At 42.4% G+C, this 18,783-nt stretch overlaps 1 protein-coding gene across 10 annotated transcripts in view; it reads left to right on the top strand.

Moving 5' to 3' along the window:
- ABLIM1 (actin binding LIM protein 1) overlaps positions 1 to 18,783 on the top strand; it is a 254,296-nt gene that overhangs the window by 206,022 nt on the left and 29,491 nt on the right. For 9 of the 10 annotated variants that reach the window (XM_055248339.2, XM_055248350.2, XM_055248359.2 and 6 more), the window contains 4 exons: positions 6,282 to 6,359; positions 7,103 to 7,258; positions 11,689 to 11,724; positions 14,090 to 14,219. In XM_055248339.2, coding sequence (XP_055104314.1) covers positions 6,282 to 6,359; positions 7,103 to 7,258; positions 11,689 to 11,724; positions 14,090 to 14,219 — 400 coding nt within the window. Of the gene's footprint in view, positions 1 to 6,281; positions 6,360 to 7,102; positions 7,259 to 11,688; positions 11,725 to 14,089; positions 14,220 to 16,741; positions 16,862 to 18,783 lie in introns of all 10 variants that reach the window. The other variant, XM_055248328.2, reaches the window with a different exon arrangement.

The following is an 18,783-nucleotide window of genomic DNA, read 5'->3' on the forward strand; positions in this document are numbered from 1 at the left end:
TCAGTTCATAATTATTGGGTCACTGTTGTTACCCTGGACATCTGAATGGGTGGAAATGGTAACTTAGATTAAATAACTACATGTAAGGATCATCAGTTACATGTCAGGATCACCTGTAAAATTCTGTGATGACCACAGAGATGATGATAGGGTTGGGTTAATGGTAAAGAAGAAACTGTCAGTGGGATTTGAAAGTGGGACAGCATGTCAGTAAGTTAAGTGCTTTCAAGGTGGAGATGGTTTCTGTCTGAGTGGATGTGTGTTAACGTGTTGGAGAACAGCTCTGAGCCTTTTGAAGATATCTTAGCCATGACAGCAAATTATGGATTCATTAGGAAAAGAAAAATAACAGCAGGAAGAATAAAAAGGGTTCTTTTAATAAACAAGATGTTAACTTGAAATGCAACATGTTTAGAATTCTAGATGTTTCAAATTGAAATGTAAAATTCTAAGTAGGATTAAAAGTCCAAAAATAATCGTTCAATTTTTAAAAAGTAATTTTATGATCTTCATAAGGGAGAGACCTCTAACCTCCCGCAGTTGAGCAAATACACTCTGAGAGACATTAGGGACTGTGGCAAAAAGCAGGCAATCCATGTGTGTCACTTAAGCCTTGAGCACAGTTCAGTAGGCAGCAAACCAGGAACTGTCCTGGCAGATAAGACAGACTGTGCAAGGTCATCGTCATCGGCATGGGAAGGGCATTAATTACTAAAGTGGAGACACAGTCACTGTCTCCAAGAGCATTTGGAATCACTTCACAGAGTTCTCAAGGAGGGGAAGGCTATCCGTCAGCTCCTGGCGGGACTGCTGCCTCATATACCGTGATGAATTACTTCACATATCTGAGTTCTGATGGGAAGGAGTCCAAGTGCGGTAGCTGTAGAGAATGCTGGGGAAGCCTAGTTCTACGTAGCTCACATATGAAAGGAATATTCATGAAGAGCAAAACAGAGGCATTATTTGAGATTAACTGCCTAAGAAACCTAGTCTAATCCCAAGTGTCTAGAAAATGCTGACTACTTGCCACGTGCCCAGTAAGGTGCTTGGAGCTTTATATGCATTCTCTCATTTAACCCTGTGACGTAGTTATGCTGGTACACCTTGCTCCATTCTGTACATGAAGAAGTTGAAGCTCAAGGAAGGTAAAAGAAAAAGAGAACGGAAAAGAAAAAAGAAAAACTCATGTAACATCAAACAACTAGTAGAGCCCAGGTTTGAACTGTTATTTGGCACCAAAGCCAGCCTTTTAAGTCCACTGTATTACACTGTATTACATAAAATACATAGATGTGTTTTATCCCATTATTTCAATATAGGCAGGCAAACAGAATTGGGCCATTGTAAGAAAATAAGCAAGCAAGAATGCAACTCAACCCACAAACGAGATGCCCATGGAAGTAAATTTTACCATAAACTTAGGAGGTCAGAATGAAGCAAAAACAAACAATGGTAAATTCAGTGAAAGAAAAAGCAGTTTCCGAATCTCCAAGTGTATTAGTCCATTTTCACACTGCTATAAAGAACTGCCCAAGACGGGGTAATTTATAAAGAAAAGAGGTTTAATTGACCCATAGTTCTGCATGGCTAGGAAGGCCTCAGGAATCTTAACAATCGTGGCAGGAGGCAGAGGGGAAGCAAAGACCTTCTTCACATGGTGGCAGGAAAGAGAGCACGTGAGTGCAATAAAAACTACCATTTGTAAAACCACCAGGTCTTGTGAGTATTCTCTCACTATCATGAGAACAGCATGGGGGAAACTGCCCCCATAATCCAATCACTTCTCTCCCTGGACACATGGATATTACAAATCAAGATGAGATTTGGGTGGGGGCACAGAGCCAAACCATATCACCAAGATACATCAGGGCATTTCTCAACACTAAAGTTTAAAGATGCAAGTAGCAGAGGGATGGCTCTAAGACAAGCCAGAATATCAGCAAATTTGATGGCCAGTTCACCTGACTTTGAAAACTGCCTGACTATTAAAACCTAAAATATTTATTTCTGAATCAGAGAATTTGGGGGGCAAGTGTATGCAAATTGGAGGTAATTTGGATCTGAAAACTTTTAAAAACCAAATGGGACTTGAAAAAATTCAAATTGTTGAATAACTTTTAAAATCTTTAGCTCAACAGTATTAATAGTGTAAATAAAAAAAGATAAATGCTTCCAGGAAAGCCTGCATAACTCACAGGATCCTCTAATCCGGTCAAGAAGGAAGGGAGAGGCCAGGCGTTGTGGCTCACGTCTGTAATCCCAGCACTTTGGGAGGCCGAGGCAGGCAAATCATGAGGTCAGGAGTTTGAGACCATCCTGGCCAATGGGGTGAAACCCCATCTCTACTAAAAATACAAAAATTAGCTGGGTGTGGTGGCACGTGCCCATAGTCCCAGCTACTTGGGAGGCTGAGGCACTAGAATCACTTGAACCTGGGAGGCAGAGGTTGCAGTGAAGCCAAGATCATGCCACTGCACTCCAGGCTGGGCGACAGAGTGAGACTCTGTCTGAAAGAAGGAAGGGAGAGAGAAACTGAACTGAAATAGGCTAGTTCTGCCAAGAGAACTGCCTTTTCTGCCCGCAAAGCTCTACATCTCTGGAAGGTGGTGTTAAAGACCCTTCCCTACATGTGCATGCGTTGTTCTTCAGCTCTTTTTCTACCAGTACATGCAGTACAAGAGCAAATAAAACCATTTAGAGCCATCCTCAGGTGCATCATTACAGCAAAGGCTGAAAGTATCCTTGCCCCACATTTGGCAAAAATAAGGATGAGTAACATACGAGTGACCCCAAAGCCCCAGTGTACACTTTGGCTGTTCACACAATGTCCTGGATGCTTGTTAATGAAAACAGGCCTTTGTCATAGCAACCCCAGTAACCGAAGACATCTGATGCTCCTGCCGCACACCCTCTCCCCACCCCAACCCAGTGAGCTATTGCAGTGTTCTTACAGAGCTAGCACAATAAAAATATTTTCAGTTAGCAGGCATTCTTTTCTGCTACTTGATCTCAATATTTCTTTTTTAGTTTCATCCCATTTGTCCCATAGTTATGTTAATAGGAAATAAATGATCACATTTGCCCTGCAATACAGGCAAAATTTTAGTGCAGGGCTTAAATGCTTGGGCCATGGACCTAGAGTGTCTGAGTTCAAATCCTGACTCTTCATCCCTTTCCTACCTGTGTGGCTTGGAGCACTGATACTTTTTCCTTATCAGTAAAATAGGAATAATAATGGAAGCTACCTCTTAGGGTTACTGAGAAGATTACATGAGATTAAGCCTGGCAAGTGCTTGGCACAGGCCTTCCACATAGTAAGTGGGCAGTAGACATTCGTTGCCATTGATATTCTTGGGTTGCTACTTAAGAGGTTTCATTTTGACATTAAGTTTGGCAAATGTGAGATCCTGGCCACTTGAAACTGAAGGACTACCTGTGGTTAATAATTATCCCACAGAGATGGATACAGGTTCAGCTTTTTCGGGGGTAGCATCTCCTTGTAAAGGAGGAATACATTTTGATTGTGCCACTTCTATATTTTGATTAGGAAATGGATCTAGAAATTGCACTTTATTATTATTATTTTTTTTTTTTTGAGGCAGAGTTTCACTCTTGTTGCCCAGGCTGGAGTGCAGTGGCACAATCTCGGCTCACTGCGCCCTCCACCTCCCAAGTTCAAGCGATTCTCCTACCTCAGCCTCCCAAGTAGCTGGGATTACAGGTGCCCACCACCACACCCAGTTAATTTTTTTTGTATTTTTAGTAGAGATGAGGTTTCACCATGTTGGCCAGGCTGGTCTCGAACTCCTGACCTCAGGTGATCCACCTGCCTCGGCCTCCCAAAGTGCTGGGATTACAGGTGTGAGCCACTGCGTCCAGCCTGCACATTTCTTGAATAGTGTTATGTGAGTCTTTCCTTTTTCAACATACTCAGAGGTAGAATTTTCTCATATTGAGATATGCCTGTGATTGGTATAACTCTAGCAGGAAAGCACTTGTGCACACCAGGTCCTGGGGAGGAGGCCCAGAAGTGATGCACCTGGTGCACCTCCACCTGGGTGTGGTGTGATTTCTCTCACCCACTTCCACCCTAGCATCTCAAAGATACCAGGGGCATTGGCTGAAAAAAGACTGATCACAGTCTTCCAGCGATGAATCTAATCACTGCCTGACCTGAATTGGCCAGATATGTTTGTCTTCGTTGTTTCAACTGTGAACAGCATAGTGAGACAACACCCTTGTCTGAAGGAGTTTCTTTGGCTCAGTGATGCCCACATTCAAGGTATTAAACATCAATAGAAACAGTACTGAGAAGGCAAGGTCTTATTCCTATTTAGAACTATAAGTTATTCTCTTTAGGAAATGGCTGCAACAGAGGCGAGGAAGTGTTCCAAAATGAGGCCTTGAGTTTTCTCTGCAGAGCTTTCCAGAATATGTTAAACAGAAGCAGGAGGCAGCTGATCCTAGTTCATAAGTTTCCTTCCTGCTCACATAACCACCTCTCCCTCTCCACGTTCTTCAAGTATATACTATGAAGTCCAGTTTCTTTCATCCTTCCCAAAGGCCGACCCACCAGCCTTACCTCAGTGACTCTCTGTATAGTTAGGCTCAAATCGTGTAATTAACATAAGTCAAGTGTCTGCGAACTACGTATTTGTTTACAAATAATAAATTCTAGCTCATTCCCTCAACTAGGATTTGTGCCTTCTATGTACCTGTGGAAAGCATTGGGTATAGACAGTGGTTAAAAAATAAACTCTATGAGGGCAGAGAGCATGACTAAAGTTAATGAGGGAGACAGACATGATGCAAGGAAACCAATAAATATATAATTACACATTTTACTCGTGAAGGAAAAAAGAATGACACTATGAGAGAAAACAATAAGGGGAACCAACTCTGGATTGAATCAGGGAGGGCCTCTCTGAGGAGGTGATATTTAAGCCAAGACTGAAGGAAGAGAATCATCTAAGTAAAATTGGGAGCTAGGGCATTTCAGGCAGAGGGAACAGCAAGCGAGGATAAGAACTCCGAGGCAGCTTTGCGCGCTGTGTTCTGTGAGTGATGACAGGTGAGAGATGAGTTAGGAGGGGAAGGCAGGGATAGAATCCCGAGGCCCTGGTTGTTGTGATTTTATTCTGAATGGATGCTTATATTAGGTCTGTTCTCATGCTGCTAGTAAAGATATACCCAAGACTGGGTAATTTATAAAGGAAAGTGGCTTAATGGACTCCAGTTCCACATGGCTGGGGAGGTCTCACAATCATGGCAGAAGGCAGATGAGAAGCAAAGTCATGTCTTATGTGGTGGCAGGCAAGAGAGCTTGTGCAGGGAAACTCCCATTTATAAAACCATCAGTCTCGTGAGACTTATTCACGATCATGAGAATAGTATGGGAGAAACTGCCCCATGATTCAATTATCTCCACCTGGACCCACCCTTGACACGTGGGAATTATTACAATTCAGGGTGAAATTTGGATGGAGACACAGCCAAACTGTATCAATGCTGGAGATAAAATCAGAGTAGGGACCATCCAAATTATGTTCTTGAAAGGTCTCTCGGCGGGGCACGGTGGCTCACACCTGTAATCCCAGCACTTTGGGAGGCCAAGGTGGGCGGACCACTTGGTCAGGAGATCGAGACCATCCTGGCTAACACGGTGAAACCCTGTCTCTACTAAAAATACAAAAAAATTAGCCAGGCATGGTGGCAGGTGCCTGTAGTCCCAGCTACTCGGGAGGCTGAGGCAGGAGAAAGGTGTGAACCCAGGAGGTGGAGCTTGCAGTGAGCTGAGATCACACCACTGCACTCCAGCCTCGGCTGAGACTCCGTCTCAAAAAAAACAAAAAAAAAAAGAACTCTCTATCCATTGCCTGCCAGGTGGATTTGAAGAAGGGAGGGGAGAAGGCAGAAAACTCACAGGGAGGCCATTGCAATAATCTGGATGAATGGAGGTGGTGACTGGGGCTGGGACTCTGGCGGTTGAGAGGGAGAGAAATGGGAAGCTTTGAGGTGGGCTCGAAGGTAAACCAGAAGTTCTCGTAGGGGACAAGGAGCAGGAAGGGCCAGAGAAAGGCGTCCCCATGCTTTTTCAAAACTGGATCATACAACTAGTTTGCATTTACCTTTCCTTCTAGGTTGTGTTTTACCTTATTCGAAAAGGTGATAAATGTTTCTTTTTTTCACTAGCTGAGTTTTTAGTAAAGTTTAAGGGCCCAGGACAGTTTAGATTCTGAAGCCAGGGTCCGAAATCTTACAAGTCACTGTTTATTTTACAGCCTACCAGGACGTCCTCGGAAAGTATTTATTCTAGACCAGGCTCCAGTATTCCTGGCTCACCAGGTCATACTATCTATGTAAGTATCTACTTCTGGAAGTGACATTTCTGGGACAGGTAAATTGGTGGATTGTAATAGCAGAATGGGTAATCCAAAACAAACACTAATTCAAAGTGATTTCTATTTTTGTTACGAGACCTGATTTTCATTTTTGTAGAACAGTGTCCTCAATCATGTTTACCTTTCGGTAATTACATTTATATGTGACCGTCAACAGAGTGATCAGACGACCTGTAAAATGTAGTAATATGTTGTGGGACTTAAAAAATTCTTGCACCTAAGACTCCGTCTCAAAAAAAAACTTCTTGCACCTAAATTGCATATAGATATTTGGGGATTAAATATATATTTTATAATGCTGATACTGAGTGTTCTTAAATTCTACCACAAAGATATTTAAATATTTAGTTTATTAATTATGCAGCTCTTGTTTTTAGCCATCTAAGAGGATTATTGGACCATCTATTTGAGCTTTTTCCTTCACTGTCATAAATTCAGGAAATTATCCTTAAGGTTTGCACGTTTATCTATTTCATGACTTCTACACAGATTTTTTTCCTAAGCATTCAGTGACTTTTTTAAAAAAACATGATTAATATATGGTATAAAGGGCAACTTCTGAAGAGTATAACTGTGCTAGGCAAGATGTTTTGGTTTTTGTTTAAGGCCTTCACTTTTTAAACAACAGGAAATGCGCCAACAATAGTTTCCCAAAGCAGTGAGACTACGAGGTAATTGTTCTTTCTGGTTAACTTTGCCAGGCAAAAGTAGACAATGAGATCCTGGATTACAAGGATTTAGCAGCCATTCCCAAGGTCAAGGCAATTTATGACATTGAACGTCCAGATCTTATTACCTATGAGCCTTTCTACACTTCGGGCTATGATGACAAACAGGAGAGACAGAGCCTCGGAGAGGTAATACATTCCTACTGGTTGTGAGTTGTACAACAATCTACCTTCTCTTTTGTCACATTTGTAATAACTACCATTTGGAGTTCAGGTAAATCAGGTGGTCTTTTGTCTGCCTGGTATTTGCAGATTTCTAGACCAGGTGCTTTGAGGTATTCAGAAGCCCATCATGAAGTGGGAGAACAGACCAATGGCACATCAAACAACAGTGAAGAACGGCTAAGCATTAGCATGCTGGGATGGAAGCTGTTGGGAGGTGGGGAGGGGGTGGGGATTGTGTGAGCTGGGCAGAGCAAATAAGGGAGTGAGGGTCTCCTGGGGGTCTTAGTCTTGTAATAAGCTTTAAGTGTATTCATGGGATCATGAGAAAGAACACAACCCCTAAATTTTGGTAGCTACAGTTTTCAGCAACTTAAGAAAGTTAGAATGTGCAAGAAAAAATAAAGTAGAGAGCATGGGGCAACAGTCTAGCACAGGTGTGTGAGCCAGGATTCTGGAATCAAATTACCCGGTCTCAACCCAGGGATCACCACATGCTGATTGTTTGACTTTGACCATGTGATAGCCATTCTGCTCCTAGTTTCCTGGGCCAGGTACAGTGCTCATACCTGTAATCCCAACATTTTGAGAGGCTGAGGGCAGGAGGATTGCTTCAGGCCAGGAGTTGAAGACCACCCTGGACAACGTAGTGAGACCTCATTTATATATAAAAAAAAAAATAAGAAAAATGGTCCTAGTTTCCTCATCTGTAAAACAGATAGGGTAATGATAGAATCTACCTCATAGGGTGTTAGTGAAGATTAAGCAAGCTAATCTACGTAAAGCAATTATCAGAGGCCAGACTTGGGGGAAATACTGAGCATGTGGCAATTTCTAGCATTGCTGCTACCTGTCCTCTTGGGGCTCGTTAATACTTGGCCTGCAGACCCATCCGCTGCGGGACCAGAGCCTCTCAGCCCCTTGGGGTCCTCCCCTCCCCGGTCCCATCTCAGGGTTGAAGGTTCTCTGTGGTCGGTTGCTACTACCCAAGTCCGTTTCCCCTGGCCAATCGGCTCACTCTCATTTTTTTCTCTTTTATTTTTTAAATTAGAATCATCTGTAGACTGATTTGAGTTCACACAGATGTTAACAAATAGCTGGCAAATCAGCTATTCAACAAAGGTTAAAGCAATATAAACAATCTAGCATCTCACAGTGCTTTGAGATCTTGGAGAAGAAAAGGCATGAAAATGTGATTCTGTTTAATTTGTTCTCAATTCCAGATGTATAATATTATTTGATAATTATATTTATGTTTACTTGTCATTTTATATATATATTGTTCCTTTTATTTATTTACTTTCTAATCCGGGTCTTATTCCAGAGCATAGCTCTGCGTGGAAAAGGTCCCTGTGGCAGGAAGTGGTATCCATTTTCATGTAGTGCCACCTAGTGGTCACTTAGCTGTAGCTGCACTTGCGGCCGCTCTCAAGCGCAGGTGCATTGGCCCGGGTTGTCAGTTGCCATTGAACCCCACAGAGTTTCGTAGGGGATAAGAGGCGAGGGGAAGTTCCTTAACAAAGTGCATAGAGATTGGCCTTGGACCCTGTGGATGAGAATTTACTAATGTTTAACTCATACAAGCAAAGGGATGTGAGTTTTTTAAATGGTGTTAAGGATTTGGGGTTCGTGGTGTGCAGTGTATGTATCTGTGTGCAGTGTACGTATCTGTGTGCGTTTCCCAGCAGCTCCATTCAGGGCAGTAAAACATTAAGCACTCAAGAGTTTGGGCTTTGAGGTGAAAATCTCTGCATTTAAAACCAGACTCTGCCAGACATGGTGACTCACGTCTGTAATCCCAGCACTGTAGGAGGCCAAGGTGGGTGGATTGCTTGAGACCAAGAGTTTGAGACCAGCCTGGGCAACATACCAAAATTCCATCAATACAAAAAAAAAGTACAAAAATTAGCCAGGAATGATGGCACACGCCTGTAGTCCCAGCAACTTGGGAGGCTGAGATGGGAGGATCACTTGAGCCCAGGAGATTGAGGCTGCAGTGAGCCATGATCATGCCATTGTACTCTGGCCTGGGTGACAGAGCGACACCCTGTCTCAAAAACAAAACAAAACAAACCAACAAAACAAAAACCACCACCACAAAAAAAAAAAAAAAAACAGACTGATGCTGACTAACCATATAACTGGGGAAATTATATACCTCAATCTCCTTATCTGCAAACTCAAGATAGAGAACAAGAATACCTATGTTAGAAGCTTTCTGTAAAGAGCAAGTGAGCTATTTATATTAGAACAGTACTGAGCACATAATAAGTGCTTAAGAAAAATGCTGGCTACTCATAATCAGCACTACTGTCATAACCTGGAATCATGTACCACGGTTTTCTCTATGCATAGAGGGTGCCCCTGGGATCAGAAATCAGATATATTAGTGAACTCTTTCCCAATACTTGCATCTTGCAACTGAGAGAACTTTACAAGCTATTCTATTATTTATTCCATTAGTTTTTAACACACTTTTATAGACCTCATATACATATTGCCTTTTGTTTGTTTGTTTGTTTGTTTTTTTGAGATGGAGTCTCGCTGTGTCACCCGGCTGGAGTGTAGTGGTACAGTCTTGGCTCACTGCAACCTCCACCTCCCAGGTTCAAGCAGTTCTCCTGCCTCAGCCTCCCAAGTAGCTGGGACTACAGGCTTGCGCCACCACGCAGGGCTAATTTTTGTAGTTTTAGTAGAGGCGGGGTTTCTCCATGTTGGCCAGGCTGGTCGTGAACTCCTGACCTCAAGTGATCCACCTGCCTCGGCCTCACAAGGTTCTGGGATTATGGGTGTGAGCCACTGCACCTGGCCTTTATACATATTGCTATTTAAGAAACACTGCAAGAGTCAGCTTAGTTCTGTGTAGCCATTGGTGCCTCCAGGGCCTTGCTGTCAGTGCAGGTGCAGACCTGGGCCCTGACCTTGAGACCAGCCGTCACCCAGCTGAGACCCCCTAGAGACAGGCTGTAGCTGCAGAGGAGACCGTGGAGCTTGTGAAGGCTTGGAATACAGAAAGTCTGCCCACTTACTATAGAATGTAGGGAAAAGGGCAAATTCTAAAACTGAGAAGTCCACCCCTGGCTGTGTTCTCCATAGCTCTGTTTGCATTTCATTTCTATTTGAAAGCTTTTTGCATTTTAATTGTAAACATTTTATTCATTTGGAAAATACTTGTTGAGCAACTACTATGTCCCAGGAGCTGCTGTCATCACTGGGAATATGTAGTTGTAAACAAACAGTCCTTGCCCTCATGGAGCTTGTGGCATCATGTGGGAGACAGACGGTAAAGAAACAGATATGTAATATAATTTTACAGAGTGGTAGGGCTCTGAGGAGAAATGAAGCAGAGTAAAGAGAAAGCGTACCAGGGGCTGGGTTGCTCCTCTCGATAGAATAGTCACAGAGATGCTGTGTGACAGTGGGTTTGAGCAGAGACGTCAGCACAGATGGGGAATGAGCCCTGCAGGTGTCTGGGTGAAAAGCACTGGCAGCAGAAGAGACAGCAAGTGCAAAGGCCCTCAGGTGACAGAAGGCTTGGCCTGTTGATGGCCCCAAGGAAGCCTGTGTGCCTAGGAGGATGGAAGCCAGAGGTGAATGGTAGTGAGATTGGGGTGAGGCAGCCCAGGCAGGATGCCCCATGCCTGGTCACCAAAGTCCTATTTTAGTTATCAAACTATTTTATGGTGATTGCTGTGGTTGTAATTTAGTCAACAGCCCTGTGAACAAGATTCTATGTTTCAGTACTGTAACTCATCAGAGTAAAATGAGCATAGTTTGAATATATGAGGGAAATGGTTCCAACTTGTCTAGCTTAATCACCTAAAGTATCACAATCATATCTATTCAAACCATGGTTCTTAGGCAGAGATGTACACCAGAATCTCCCCGGAACTTTGTCAGAGTCTACCTGTCTGAGCCCCCTGGCAGATGCATTTGTACCTGATCAGAAGACAGGGAGATGGGGAGGGATGCTGGCAGGTACATGTTGGCTAATATTTCCAGCTGACTCTGATAAGCAACTGTAATCACAACTGGCAAAGAGGCCAGGCGCGATGACTCACGCCTGTAATCCCAGAACTTTGGGAGGCTGAGGCGGGTGGATCACGAGGTCAGGAGATCGAGACCATCCTGACTAACACGATGAAACCCCGTCTCTACTAAAGATACAAACAATTAGCTGGGCATGGTGGTGGGTGCCTGTAGTCCCAGCTACTTGGAGGCTGAGGCAGGAGAATCGCTTGAACCTGGGAGGCGGAGGTTGCAGTAAGCCGAGATTGTGCCACTGCACTCCCGCCTGGGCGACAGAGCAAGATGCCATCTCAAAAAAACAAAGAAACAAAAAAACCAGCAAAGAGTTAACAAACATTGTGACTTTAAATTCTCTTTTATTCTTCTAGTCTCCGAGGACTTTGTCTCCTACTCCATCAGCAGAAGTAAGTACCATTTCTTTTTACCATTTTAATGGGTGGAATTTGAGAATGCTTGGCCCTTCCCTAGACTGGGATTTTTGAAAAAGGATATAACATACAAAAGAACAGAAAAACTGCATGTGGGATTATGGTGGCTTTGGGGATTACCTCCGTGAAAGAGGAGACTCTAAGACACAGTAGTATATTTCTTTTAAATTGGAGACTGGGGAGTAAAAATGGTCTCACTTTAATCTGTGTCTGTGCCTCTAAGTGGAAAGAAAGTGTCTGCAGGGACATAAGTCACTTGTCTCAATGTGGGGCTCTTTGCCCTCATCTATAATTAATTTTTCTGAACCCCAATATACTGAAATGGCCAACAGCAGTAATGGCGTATTCTATAAGCAGAGCCATCTTGATGGGAGGTTACTCTGTTTAGTCTGACATCAATCATCTGATCCTAAAACCAAGCAACTTTCTGGATATTATGAAACTGGACTACTTTTAGGGAATCTCTGTAATTCAAAGTAGTAAAAGTACCATAATATTTTCATGGTTTATGACTGCTATGAATTATTAATTTCTACCTATAGTCTAATTTGCATTGAATTTATGAAGAATTAATTTCTATTGACCAACTGTGCAAGCTTCAAGCACATAATTTGGGGACTTTTTGTTTTGTTGTTGTTTTATTTAATTTATTGTTAATAGACAACTAGTATCAAGCCAAAGTTTCCCCTTGCCATTTGCTCTCAAATTCCACAAAGCTACGGTTACTGAGGTTTTCCTTTAGTCATTATTAATGCATTCTTTCAAACTTTTTACTTTTATTGTGCTAGGAGACATTTCATAGGACAACAGATTCCTAAAATGTAAAATATTCTTTTTACCCTTTTAACTCTTTAGACAGTTTTATATTGTGTTTGTGTGCATGTGGTTTTTTTGTACTTATTACCTAATATATCCTTTTCTAGATTTGGAGACAGGTGACATTTTAGTGGTGCTATGATATTCCATTGAATTCACATGTCATAATTTCCTTTTTTTTTTTTTTTTTTTGAGACAGAGTCTCATTCTGTTGCCCAGGCTGTGGTGCAGTGGCATGATCTTGGCTCACTGCAACCTCTGTCTCCTGGGTTCACGCCATTCTCCTGCCTCAGCCTCCCGAGTAGCTGGGATTACAGGTGCACACCACCATGCTCAGCTAATTTATGTATGTTTAGTAGAGACAGGATTTCGCCATGTTGGGCAGGCTGGTCGCAAACTCCTGACCTCAGGTGATCCACCCACCTTGGCCTCCCAAACTGCTGAGATTACAGGCATGAGCCACTATGCCTGGCCTGTATGTCATAATTTCTTAATTGTGCCCCAATTTGTTGAACATGTAACGCAAATTTTTGCCTTTATGAATAGTAATACTATAAAAGTATTTGAATAAATTATTCCTTCTTTTAAAGGGCATTTTAAGTTATTTTCTTGGAATATGTTTCCCAAGGTGAGAAGTAAAATACCGGCTTTATGGCAACCATCAACTTGTTATTCAGGAGAATTTATTTAAAATGCCACCAGATCAATGTTGTAGACAGTATAGGTTGGTTGGTGGTCAGAACAAAGGATGAGATTAGAGTCAGGAGGCTGGTTCCGAAGCAGGCTCTGCCCATACCAACCACACACCTACACACAGGGCTCTTACCTGCTTGGAACCATGTTTCTACATTAGTGGGGGAGGGAGGTGATAGTATGTGACCTACCTTTTCTTGTTGTTATGCAGATCTGGTAGGTATGTGAACATACTTATGAAACTGAAAAGTACAATGTCAGCATGGTCATTGGAATGATTATCTCTTGTCCCATAGCCCTATCTCTATTAAGGTTTATATGTTTTCATCTTAAAAAAATTTTTTTTTTTAAGAAACAGTGTCTCACTCTGTTGTCCAGGCTGGAGTGCACTGGCACAATCATAGTTTACTGTAGCCTCGAACTCCTGAGTAGCTGGGACTGCAGGCATGTGCCATCATCCCTGGCTAATTTTTTACACTTTTTTGTAAAGACGAGGTCTTGTTATGTTGCCCAGGCTGTTCTCGAACTCCTGGCTTCAAGCCATCCTCCCACCTTGGCCCCCAAAGTGCTGGGATCACAGGTGTGAGCCACCACACCTGGCTCTTAAAATTTTGTAATAAGCCCAAGTACTGCAGATTTTGGACAAAATATATTAGCCACAGAATGCTCATTTGCATATAAAATACCTGCAAAATTTGCACATAAAAATAAGTGCATATATTAATCAAATATATATAAACAAGTAGACATGATGGTTCCTTGGCAGTGTTTGTGAAGCGTGGTTCCTACTGAGGAATGGTGATAGTCTGAATGTGTTGAACTTTGTTTCCAGGGGTACCAGGATGTTCGGGATCGTATGATCCATCGGTCCACGAGCCAGGGCTCCATCAACTCCCCTGTGTACAGCCGCCACAGCTACACTCCAACCACGTCGCGCTCTCCCCAGCATTTCCACAGACCTGGTAAGGGTGACTGTTCTGGGATTCACTCTATATAACAAACTATTTCTGTGATTTTTTCCCCTACTATTGATAGCACATTCAAAGACCAACGACTAAACATTTCCATCCCTCTCCCAGAGCAAAATGAAAGCTGGTATCCAACTATGTTTTATGCTCTATCTTTTCTTGAAACATCAGTCATCCTAAGGCTATGTTCATTTGATTTATTAAATAATTATATTTTGACAGCTACTGGAAGCAAGGGTTTTTTAAAAAAAAATTTTTTAGGATTAACGAAAATCTCTTCACTTTGAGACTTAAAATGGAGATCTCCCAAAGAAAATATTTTGATGTGCTTTTTAGGCATATCAACACCATCTAAAATTCAGTATTAGCCATTTTTAACAGCTATATTATGTTTCTCTTATCTAGGCACATGGTGTTAGTAAGCATGCTTGGTTAAGCACTTTCTAGAAAGAGAACTCAGGGCTGTTCTTGATCACTTTTAAGATCCTTTCCAACCCTAAGATTTTCAATCAGATTTAGAAAACATAAAATCATTTCCAACCCTAAGATTTTCCATCAGACTTGGAAAACATAAAATCATTTCCAACCCTAAGATTTTCAATCAGACTTGGAAAACATGCAATTATTAGGCATCACTACAGTAGAGAATGCCACAAAGTAGCAGATTTGAGTGGACCTTCATCTGCAGAGAATTTAGTCTCTGTGGCTACTAGTGGGTGTCTCCTGTGTGTAGCAGGAGAAGAATGGAGATCCCAGTACAGATCCAAGATTCCCTGAGAAATAGATTCACAAGGAAGATTCTGGCCTCTAATAAAACTTAATGGTGATGGTGTACATCTGTGAAGACTTCGTGTTAAGCTTCTTGCTTCTGGACACGTAGATGAGAACAAACCCATATGTTACCTTTTTTAAAACGAATTGTACAAGAAATAAAACCAAAGGAATTAACAGGATGATAAAAAGCTACAGTCTTCTAAGACCCTAGATTTAATGCTTGTAGAGAATTCAAACTATTTGATCCTTCGATAATGTATAATTTTCTCTACGCTGATAAATATTTATACTATTTATTGAATTAAATGAAAGTCCTCAGGAATTTTTTTCCCTTATTTCATGGGCTATCATATTCATTTTATTCATGCCCAGGACATGAGTCCCTATTTAAACCTTTGTCCATTTGGGTAATAAGAAATCCTTTATGCTGGGCCAGGCGTGGTGGCTCATGCCTATAATCCCAGCACTTTAGGAGGCTGAGGCAGGTGGATCACCTGAGGTCAAGAGTTCAAGATCAGCCTGACCAATATGGTGAAACCCTGTCTCTACTAAAAATACGAAAATTAGCCGGGCGTGGTGGCATGCGCCTGTAGTCCTGGCTACTTGGGAGGCTGAGACAGGAGAATTGCTTGAACCTGGGAGGCGAAGGTTGCAGTGAGCCGAGACCGCTCCACTGCACTGCAACCTGGGTGACAGAGCAAGACTCCGTCTCAAAAAAAAAAAATCCTTTATGCTGCCACCCTGCTCATGTACATATGCTGAGGTCACTGAGACCCCAGCCATGGAGTTACCGGAGTGGCGTGGGGTTATAGGGGCATCGTTGCTCCAGAGACCCCTGAACAGTGAGGGGAGTGGTCAGTCAACACTCCTTCCCCCAAAAGCTCATGTCCTTACTGAGAAAGTTTCCATCTGTTCCAATCATGGTTCTGATGCCAATAGACTTTAGAACCTTCTCCTTCTCTCCTTTCACAATATATTACATGTATGCCTGATGCCACTTGTTAGGTTTTAGAGTTATTATTTTGAGGTCTGCCCTTCTAAAGTGAAGCTGGAGGGATTCTGATAGCATACTTGTGATCCATATAGAACACCCCAAAGTGTCCACTCCACAAGTTCTAGATGCCAGATGATGATTTAAAAACCTCAGTCTGGGTTGAATTTGAATGGTCCATTCTTCCTGAGATAACTGAGTTTCCAGCCTCCAGTCCTCCTGCTGAAGTTCTCGGGATCATATAGGCCTCTTTGCCACACAGGGAACACAAACAGGTTTTCCTTCTATGTAGGCAAAATAAAATTAAACTTACAGTGGGATAAGTTTGCTTAAGAAAAAAAAAGCCTGACCCTTACATATAAATACAATGATTGTCATTTTTTTATAAGCGTTTCAGAGGGTTCTGTTTTGTCAGGTGCTCTTTAAAAACAGCTGTTGTTGAGTCTAAATGACGTGCCTGCTACTGGCTGAACAGAGACCATGCGGGTGACCATTTCTTCTCACCAAAGCCATTTATTCTCAGAGAGTGACTCTGTACCCACCTGAACCTCTTTGCAAACTCTCCCCCACTTTGCCTCAGCCTTAGCAGGTGCATTCTTAACCCTTTCTCCTTCCTCCCTTTTCAGCCTCCTGATTAACGTTCTTTATTTTGTTTTCCCTTGGAACGATGGCACTTTCCCTGCTCCTGTGTTAATTTCTGTTCTTCTTTTCTGTTTCCACCGTGCCCTGCCCCTGACTCCTTGCTGCACAGAGCTTTTGTCTCCTGGTGTGCAGAGGTTGTCGTACCTGCGCACCAGCAGCCTCAGCCCCACCCACAGCGACTCCCGCCCCAACCCCCCTTTCCGACACCACTTCATTCCCCATATCAAAGGTAAGGAGGCAGGTTTCTCCAGGCAGCACCCTGCATAGTGGAGATTTATTAGCACCCTGGGAAGGCTAATAAGGTGTATCTCCAAGAGTTAGTGCCGAGCTTTTGAGCTCTCAGCATGCCTGCGTGTGTCATGACTATACCCAACAGTTGTCTTAGAATGGGCATAGCATCTCTCATTGGGAGAAATATGTCACTTCTAAGGGCTCTAGATGAAGAAGCAGGAAGTATGTTTAAGACCATAAGATTATCCACTACTTTGAAAAAAGAAAATATGTATATATATTATTATTTTGTTTTTGGATGTACCGAAACAAAATATAATATATATAATTGGAATATTTTCCTGGGTTCAATATGCAACATGTCTCAGCAAAACACAATAGTGTTTAGTAACAGATATCCAAAAGTTGTCTTACCAGTGATAAACTATAACCGTATTAACATGTTTGGGCAGCATTAAAAGATCTATGGCAACATCAGTGTTTCTCTTTGAGCCGACTCTCAGAGCAGTCGTCTTTTGATTTGTCCTAACTCCCACATGATGCGGAAGAGAGGCTTTGCCTTCTGTGCTCTGTTCCTGCCTCACATTTCTGCCCCATCCTTTCTTTTTCATCATTGTCGGCAATGCTTCTGCAGCTGTCCTCAGTTGGGACTCTCCACACTGGGGGAGCCGAGAACCCTGAAGAGGCTACGAAGGGGTCAATTTAAAATTAAGTAGGAGTTCCCAGAATGGTGCGAACTTGATTTGAACCAAATTAACCAATAATAATAGCTGAAGGAGGGAGGAGGAGGCAAGCACAGATGTTATCATAGGTCTTAAAACAGTCCTAAAGGACTCTTAACCATGTGCTACGCCACGTGCCATATCCCTGATGCTTCCAGTGAGGAGCTTGTTCTGGTTTACTGAATTTTCGTTGTCAGTCTACCCAAGCTTTTTCTTTGTGCTCACTTGGTTGTTGAGCGGCTGAATCCTAAAAGGTACATGTACTGTACTTATCAGTATGCAGTGATTTTATAAATTTGCTAATTTCAGCATTCTCTATGTTTTGAAAATAATATTGCTTATTGAGGCAATCATGCTTATCAAAGACACACATGCCTGGAGTTAAGGTACATGTGCCATTTGCCATTAGCAAATTTTTTGATAGGTGCAACACTCTCTAAAACTCTTGACAGATTATTTTACTTTATTTTATTTTTTATTTTTTATTTTTTTTTTGACACAGAGTCTTGCTCTGTCACCCAGGCTGGAGTACAATGGTGCAAACTTGGCTCACTGCAACCTCCACCTCCCAGGCTCAAGCGATTCTTATGCCTCAGCCTCCTGAGTAGCTGGGATTACAGATGTGCACCACCACACCCAGCTAATTTTTGTATTTCTGGTAGAGACAGTTTCACTATGTTGGCCAGGCTGGTCTCAAACTCCTGGCCTCAAGTGATCCACCTGCCTTGACCTCCTAATGTGCTGGGATTATAGGTGTGAGCTATCATGCTCAGCCGACAGAGTATTTTAAATTATAAGTTCTAATTTATTTTGCGGGAAAATTTTTATTTATAAAATGTCAAGATTATACTTTAGAGAATGTTTATAAAATCATAAAGAAATTATGCTGCTTTTTTTTTCTTAAAAAACCCTTCACTTGTGTATTTTAAAGAGACTTTAATATAGCAGCCATTAGCCAAATTAAGATTTAGGTTATTTCTGCTGAGGTGGGCAGATTGCTTGAGCCCAGGAGTTCAAGACCAGCTTGGGCAACATGGCGAAACCCCGTCTCTACCAAAAATACAAAAAAAAATTAGCCAGGCCTGGTGGTGCCTGTGGTCCCAGCTACTCAGAGGCTGAAGCAGGAGGATTGCTTGAGCCCCGGAGGTGGAGGTTGCAGTGAGCCGAGATCGAGCCACTGCACTCCAGCCTAGGTGAC

This window comes from Symphalangus syndactylus, chromosome 2 (genome assembly GCF_028878055.3).
Source record: "Symphalangus syndactylus isolate Jambi chromosome 2, NHGRI_mSymSyn1-v2.1_pri, whole genome shotgun sequence".
NCBI classification, from domain to species: Eukaryota; Metazoa; Chordata; class Mammalia; order Primates; family Hylobatidae; genus Symphalangus; species Symphalangus syndactylus.